Consider the following 8,164-nt stretch of genomic DNA (forward strand, 5'->3'; position numbering starts at 1 on the left):
TGTGTCACTACGGCTACACTCGCATCCTCTACGGGCGAACCGTCGGCCACCCGATCGGGTCATGCGTCCCAACAGCCTCCCCCCACGTCCCTCCTCGTCCCCCCATCGCATGCACGCTGCGCAACGGCCGCCAGACCCACTCCACTGGTCTGCACGCCTCCGTCCAGCCCGGCAGCATCCAGCGGCCAGCCCCAGGGCACACGTGGTGGCGTCTGTCCCGCGGCTCACAGAGAGTGCTCCAGGCGCATGCCGGGCGAGCACAAGGAGGAGCCAGCCAGCCGCGCGGCAGGGCCCTCGGCCACCCCACAGCGGGGCGTGGAGACCCGTCGCGCGGGAGTCTGGACGCCGCGATGGTGCAGTCCGCGCCGTCTTCGCCGTGCATCCGGCGCCCATGCCCCGTCAGCCCACATGATCGGACGTACAAGATGCCGCGCGCCTCGCACACATGCGCGGTGGCGCCGATCCGCCTGCGTCCCTTCGCGCCGATCCCTCTTGCTCGGCTGGCCCCCGGCTCCCTGGTGTCGACGTAATGCGCCATGCCAGCTCCGCTTGACAGCGCGCGAGCACCATGCTCACATTTCGAGGGGGTGCTTGGGACCTGCTTCAGGCCAACGCTGCGGTCGGTGGCGGGCGTGTCTGGATGGCTTGCACGCGTGGGCCGCGACAGGCGGGGCGGTGCCATGCGTCCGTGGCGGCAGGGGGCCGGTCGGTGGGGCACGCGTCGGCGCGCAAACAGCCCATGCGCTCCTATACCTGCTGGATCGCCGGCACGACCTGGGGTCAGCCCCTGCAAGCGCGACCACGGCCGCACCTCTCATCGGCACAGCACCAGCCCAGACCTCTCCGCTGACACCAAGAGTCCGCAGTCGTACCCAAGGGCAGGCTGCAGGCTCGTGGCCTCCCTAGATGAGGGGGGTGGAGGGGCGAACCCTGACACCACGGCGAGATGGCCGGCATCATCAGGGACAGAAAACAACGAATTATACCCAAACAACAAAGAAAGCAGAGAGCAAACGATTTTATAGCGCTTCATACCTAACTGAGTGCCGACAGAGCCGTGCGGGCGCATGCAGCGCGCGGCAGACGTACAGCGGCCGTGCGCAAGGGAAAAGAAAAAGTGTAGATCGGTCAATATCCAAAGGCGAAAAAGGGGAGAATTCTGTAGCGATTCAAACTTTTGCCCCTCAGCCCCCCTTAGCCAATAGTGCTGCCATATCCTATGCGCACACGCCCGTCAGGACCGCGGACCTGAAACGAAGCCACTGCCACGTCCTCGAGCTGCGATGTCGAGAAGTCCCGCCGGTTGTGAAACACCGGTGAGCTGGACAACAGCTGCATAAGTCGCACTCGCAGCTTTCCTGACGTCGTCACCGGCGTGGAGGAGACCAAGCCCACTGTGAAGAGCTTGTTGTTCATCTCGCCCAGCGAGCGAGGAATAACATAGTACGGATGCACCGAGGGCTGAAAGGTCACACGGAGCGCTGTGTCCCGGCCTAGGATGAAGCTCAGTTGTTCTGTGGGGATGTCTGGGTTGGTGGAGCAAACGTGCCGAATGCGCTGGTCAGCCGGTGGGTCACTGCCGGCGTCGTCGCATCCCTCATTCTCACTGCGACGGCTGCTGACAGAGAGCATCAGTGGACGTAGCGCACGGTGCGGGTGATCTGCAGGTATGCCGCGATCGTCCTCCTGCGACAAGATGCAGTACGCCTCCACAGGACTTGCGTCCTCACTGGAGTCGTCGACACGCACCTCCAACACGAAAGAGGGAATCCCGTCAGTGAAAGAGCCTCGCACACGGCAGTCGTGCGCCCAATCCCAACGACAGCAACACACTCCGCCCCCCTCAAACATTGCTAGCGCCTCAGACCAGTCCAGCCACAAACTCGCTTCCTCCGGCCTGCCATCACCGTCCACCCCGCACAAAGCGGCTAGGTGCGGCTCCTGCTGCCATAGTGCGCTCTTAACGCACCACAACCCGCTGCTGTCCATCTTCAAGGTGGGGCAGCGAATCTGAAGAAGGCGAGAGCCGCCGTGCCGAACAAGTCGCAGGACCGTGTACGACATACCAAACACCACGCCCGTCTGCGCTGCCTGGGACTCGGCCGGTCCGTCGTCCGGCAGGCTCAGACACACAAGGTAGCCGCGTTGGTGAACCTCCTCTAAGAAGACAAAGAGCTGCTCGGACTGTGGGCTGTAGGACGTAGGCTTACTCGCGCAGGCACCGGTGCTGCCCTGCGCCACCGCCGCCCACTCCTCATCGAACCGAAACGTTGGATAGCCGGTGAGATCCTGCAGTGCCTCGAGCGGATCACCGCACTGAATGGCAGCGTAAGAGCCGTGCAGCTTCGCGTACGCCTTTTCCAGCAGCGGGTACCAGAGCTTGCGCAGGTCGTGCGAGCAGCGCCCCAGGTCCGGGCCCTTGAGCGACGCAGGCAAGTAGCTATCGACAACTGTCGATGTCCACCAGCCGCCGTGGTTCAGTGTGACACGGTACGCCCCGGCTGCCCGCTCACGGCTGCCGACATCCGTAGAGACGGGGTGCCGAAAAATTCGAACGACGTGCGTGGGGTACTCAGCGAGAGAGCAAGCGGCACTGCATAGGTACGCATCGCCGCCTTCCCCCGCACACGGGTCTGTCGGAAGCACCGCGCGAGCAAAGAGGCACGCTTCAGAGCGCTGTGTGGCGGGAAGGTACTCGAAGGGACGCCGCCAGGGTATATCCCAGAGAAAGAGGTCATCGACACCTTTGCGGTAGAGCGACGCGCTACAGGGCGGGAAGCCGGGGTCCACAAAGTGCTGCCCATCCGAAGACCCCGCAGCAGCGACAGCAGCGGTCCATTTGCTGCCTTGGGTCGCACAACACTCCAGCACGTCCTCGGTAGTGAGCAGCGAGACACTCGACTTTCCTGTCTGGTAGGCGAAGTGGTTCAGCAGAGCGCGCGCAGACGCGGTAGAGGCAGTCGCATGGGGGTTCGTATAGCTGGAATCTACAGGTACGGCGGTAGACAGATTCTTAAAGCCGTTCACTTCACCTACAAGCAGCACCTCCGTCTCCTGGGGCCAAACCATCACCTGCGTCTCATACTCGCCCGACGCCCGCTGGTGCACCGATGCGTGAGGACCGGCCGTGATGACGGAGGAGGCGCCGACAATATACTTCACATGCATCGTGTACTGCTGCGAGTCGTTGTAAAACAGCCACGACCCATCGGCTGCGGTGCAACGGTAAAGACTTCCACTCTTGAAAACCGGCGTGTAGCAACCAACGACGGTGGGCTGTCCGTAGCGGTACGGCTGCAGTTTGCAAGCGGCGTCGTACGGATTCAGGTAGGGGCACGTCTTCAGTGGATCGATGTGGGCCTCGCCGAACTCGTCTCTAGTAACCAGCGAGGAGACGCCGCGGGTGGTGCTGACGCTGACTTCTGTCGCCGTAACTCCGTTCGAGTTCGACGGTGACAGAGTGTTGGTGGCTGACGCCTGTGATATTCCTCTGGTCATGGCAGCCGCTATGGCGGCGCCGTAGAGGTGCTGCTGCTCCGCCTCCAACCGTGCGCATTCCTCCTCCAGCTCTTCCAGCTCCTTCTCCTGCTGCTTGCAGTACAGTATGTAATGGCGAATGAGGTCGTACGCGTCGGCGTCGCACACGTCGCTCGTAAGAAACGCAAAGTCGCCGCTGTCGTCGCTCGTGATCTCCGAGGCAGACAGGTTCCCCTGCAGTGCGAGGCTGGTACTGACACGATGACTGGCAGGGCGCCGAACGCCTTTGCTTGATACCTCCAAGTCAATGGGGCGCCCGCTGTTACTGTGGAAATTTTTGAAGGTTGGCAAGAAGCTAGCCCCCAACGTTGACGTTAAAGACGTTGCAGAGAGACCGTGAGCCTGCGCTGGTGCGGCACTGCCCGCGGTGATTGCAGCCAGCATTTCACCCACAGAGTCTGAGGAAGAGAAAGGTGATGCCGACTGCTCCAGATACTCATCCAGCATGGCATCCGTGACGACGTCTTCACCACAGGTGGGCAGGATGACACTTCCGTCCATGGGCATTCGATACGGGTGTGCGTGTATCGTTTGTGCCGGTGTTGTGACACCACTAACTGCCGAAAAGGAAGCAACAAAAAAAAGCACAGGCGGCGCTGTCGGGAAAACGCAGGGGGTATGTGTGATAGCCACAAAGAGGAGGCGGCTCGGAGGCACGCAGACACGCACACACACGTCGAGGCAGGCAGGAGTATATCGGCACGGCTCCTTCCCCTCTTCAGTGCTGGGGGGGGGGGGGGAGGAGGGTGCAGATGTAGGCGTTCGAATGCGTAGCGAATGACAACACGACACGAACAGAAAGAGGTCGACAGGGATGGGCATGTATAGGTGATGAGTGGCAGCGGTGGCGCAAGAGAGAGAGAGCGCAGAGAAGAAACATCGCCGAGGAGACCGCGATCTCCCGCAGATGACCAAGCCAAACGAGTCATTTGACTTCTTTCACTGGGGAAGAGAGGGCAGGCGGAAAAGCCACGAACATCCACGACAGGAGTGGTAGAGCTACACGACGCATGCATCGTCAATAGAACACGAAACATCTGCAGGAAACTCTGTTGCTGTCACCCACACAGAATAAACACGCAGACACCGCCTACCATAAAGAGAGGGAGGAAAAGAGGCGGAGGGCCTCAGCGCACACACAAGATGTCCCTCACTCCTTTCCCCACACTTCACGATTGAGCATTGTCTTAACAGGTCACCGAGAACATAATGACATCCAGGTAAAATCAAAAATAGAAGAGAGAGACGTACAGTGACATGATAACAACGCACACATACACGCTCATCGCGCTACTCCACTGCCCTTGTGAAGGGAAAGGCAGAGGAGAGGAGGAAGAAAGAGAGGAAAGGGAGGAAAGGCTCGCGGCTGACAGTGGAAGAGAGCATGCGACGTGCGTGTCTCAAGAGGCAGCGACACCCCGATACTCGCCCAAGCCGTAGGCACTGGTCTTCCTTTCTTTTTCTCACCCACCGCTCACGTTTGGCACCGCCCTCCATCGCACCACCTTCCCTCTCATACCTCTCCTCCCCCTTCCTCTACAGGTCGTCAGTCCATGCCCTATCCACACATGCCCTCCGCACGAGGAAGAGGGGAGCGAGGGAGAGAATGAAACGGATGAAACTGTAAAGAAGAAGAAGCGAGAGCGTCAGCATGCGTGCAACACTACAAGAAACGAAAGAGTGGACAGCCTTACAAGCGCGACATCGATACACAAATAACGGCAGATCTACCACAACGTGTCGCGGCCATCAGCACCGCTATCGTACCTACGCGCATCACCCGTGGATCGGTACAGGAAGGAGTAGATGAGAAGAGACAGTGAAAACCGAAGAAAAAAAGGGAAAGGAGAGGCCGACTTTGCAGAGACGCCTACGAAACGACAAGGGGGAGGACCCCAAAGGCCCCACACCACACGGAAGGCACACGAGCGCAAAACGCTACACACACACACACCAACGTATCCGCTGAAAAGACAGAGGCGGAGAAAGGGAGGGGGCGAGGGAAGAAGCGAGGAGGGAAAGAGGAGCTAAAACAAACCCTACTCCGCCGCACCGACGCCCCTCGACCTGCTGCTCCACCTGCTCGCAACGACGATACAATGAAGTACCCATACAAACAAGCGAGTGGCTCAAGCGATGCAGAGACATGAGAAGGCTGATGCCACACGAGCATCACCGGAGGTGCACACGCACACAAACTCGAGAGCGAGAACCAAATAAGACAAGAAAGAAGAGAGAGGCTTTCTTTGGCTGATGAATGACATCCCTGGTCTACTCCCCACTGTTCCTGTTCCCGTGGCCAACTTCGGAGGAGGCGTCTCAGCTCTCTGGGGGCGCACAGTGGTGGGCCTGTGGGTTCCATGTGAGTCCAGTTCATTCAGCACATTCTTTGGGGGGTGCGCGTCTCTGTGAGCACACATTTTTCGGTGGGAGCCAGTGGAGAACTAACGTACGATGGCAAACGAAAAGGGAAAGACGAGGCGGAAAAGAAACCACCACAGCAGCGATTTTGGCAGTACAGTGCCGCACACACCACGCCACCTCCAGCGAGCAGAAGGGGGGAAAACACGAAGAGGAAAAGTAGGGCCCCGATGCTACCGCCCTGCTGGTGGGTTGCGCCATGAGAGGAAGAGCAGCCAGCAGCCCCTGCCGGCAATTTCATTGCTTCAGCGGATAAGAGAGGGGAGGAGGGGCTCAACTTAAAATACTGCAAAATACGCATAAGAGGAGAGGGGAAGGCAAAACATTGACGAGAGAGTCAATGAAAAGAAGCGAGAGGGGCCCATGACGCAGTCACAGGTGAGAGCACGCGTGTCTCTCGGTGCGTGTGTGTGTGTGTGTGTGTGGGTGGGTGTGCGTGTGCTAAACCTCACATCGCACTCCTTACAGCTTTCCCTCAACGTTATCCCTGCTGCACATATGCTCATCCATCCTCGCCTCCGACCTTCTTGCCCTCTGTTGTGAAGAGTTACCTCCCTCCACGCCCAACCACAACGCCGACGAGTCATCACTCCACTACTGCAGTCCCGTACAAGATTGAGGGTGGGGCTTCGGCCACCAACTCCGCTGCTGTTGCTTAGGCGAGGGTGTGCACTTCAGGCGACACACGGTTAAACCACTGTGGCGGAAACGTACGTCACGGGGGCCTTGCCAGGGAGGTGCATTTGACACTCCACCTCGACCGAAGGCAGCTCCTCCGAGTTGTAGGCGATGTAATTGGTGAAGGCGCTCGAGTCGCTCTCAAGTTGCTTCGCCTCCACCTGCACGCGGCCCTTTAGATCATTCATAGAAATTAGGCCCATCACATACGGGCGGTTGTAGGGCACCAAGATCCCACGGTGGTGCATGCGCGGCACGATGTGGTACCGCTCCCCTGCCTCCAGCGTAACCCACATGGCGACCTCGCGGCCAACGATAAAGTTGAAGTTCTCCGAAGGATTCGCCGGGTTACAGCTGGTGTTCTTCTGCACGCGCTGCAGGCTGCCCTCCTTCTTGGACATAGTGAGCATGATCGGCGCGAAGAGCGACGAGCACTCCTTGAAGTCCACGCCGCGTTTGTCGGGCTGCGAGAGGGTGAGGAGCACCTGGGTTGATTCGTGGGCCGTTATCTCCAGAATCGCGCTCGGGATGGTCTCCTGAAATACGCCCTTCACACGGTAGTCCGTAGCGCCGGGGATGGAAAACAGAACGCCGCCCCCATCGAAGTATTGGGTGGCATCCTCCCAACACATCCAGAAGGTGCAATCCTGCGGGTCCTCCTGGACACCACAGAGAGAGCACGCAGCCGGATTCTGCGTCCATTCCTGCGAGCCGTAGCTCCACGCACCAGCCCACTTGCCTGACGAGCGCCACGGGTTGCGTACCTTGAACAGTACGTGGAGCTCCTCGACGATCACGACGCGCTCTACATAGTACGTGTAGCCAGTGCGCAACCCGACCTCCGCATAGTGGGCGCTGAAGGCTGCCGGATCGCTCGCCTGCTTGCAGCCCAGATAACTCTTGGAGTGGATGCCAGGAGTGCTGAGCACAATAGAAGCACCAGCGCTGGAAAACTGCACCAGCGCCTCTGCGAACGAGTGCGCCTTACTCGCGTCCGTCACCGCCTCCTCCCATTCCATGTCAAAGCGGTACATTGCCGAGCCGGTGAAGTCGACAAGTGCCTGCAGCGTGTCGCCGCCAGTAACCGCAGCATAGGAGCCGTGAACCTTCGCGTAGGCTTTCTGAAGCAATAAAGGCCACAACTCTGCCGGATCGTCCCACGAGCGCCCGAACACGGGCATGTGACTCATCGTGGGCACGTAGTCGTCCACAATGACGTTGTGCCACCAGCCGTTCTTGTTGAGCATAACGCGGTACGCACCCACCACCTTCTCCTCCGGTGAGCCCAGCACAAACATGTTGCGGACCACTGCCTCATCTTCCGCCGCAATGGCCGCAGCGCACATGAGCCACGAGTCGCCGAGGCTGCCTTGGTCGAGACACATGGGAATCGCTGGCCCAACAAAGTCGTTCGCCGACATGCGCTTATTCTCCTGCAGGTACTGCGTCGGGCGCATCATGGCCATCAGTGGGAGGGTGCGGCTGTCCTTACCGACACGCGCGACCGAGTCAGCATTTGGTGGGAACG

The 8,164-nt window shown here is 59.7% G+C and overlaps 2 protein-coding genes across 2 annotated transcripts; both read right to left on the bottom strand.

Moving 5' to 3' along the window:
• Positions 1–1,194: 1,194 nt before the first annotated feature.
• On the bottom strand, positions 1,195–4,038 carry LBRM_31_0590 (putative calpain-like cysteine peptidase; the record flags this gene model as incomplete). The annotated part of the gene is made up of 1 exon (XM_001567009.1): positions 1,195–4,038. The coding sequence occupies one exon, from the start codon at positions 4,036–4,038 to the stop codon at positions 1,195–1,197; it is 2,844 nt and encodes a 947-aa protein (XP_001567059.1).
• A 2,609-nt stretch (positions 4,039–6,647) lies between these two features.
• LBRM_31_0600 (putative cytoskeleton-associated protein CAP5.5) lies at positions 6,648–8,102 on the bottom strand (the record flags this gene model as incomplete). Its single annotated transcript, XM_001567010.2, has 1 exon — positions 6,648–8,102. The coding sequence occupies one exon, from the start codon at positions 8,100–8,102 to the stop codon at positions 6,648–6,650; it is 1,455 nt and encodes a 484-aa protein (XP_001567060.2).
• Between the last annotated feature and the right edge of the window lie 62 nt (positions 8,103–8,164).

This window comes from Leishmania braziliensis, chromosome 31, assembly GCF_000002845.2.
Source record: "Leishmania braziliensis MHOM/BR/75/M2904 complete genome, chromosome 31".
Lineage (NCBI taxonomy): Eukaryota > Euglenozoa > Kinetoplastea > Trypanosomatida > Trypanosomatidae > Leishmania > Leishmania braziliensis.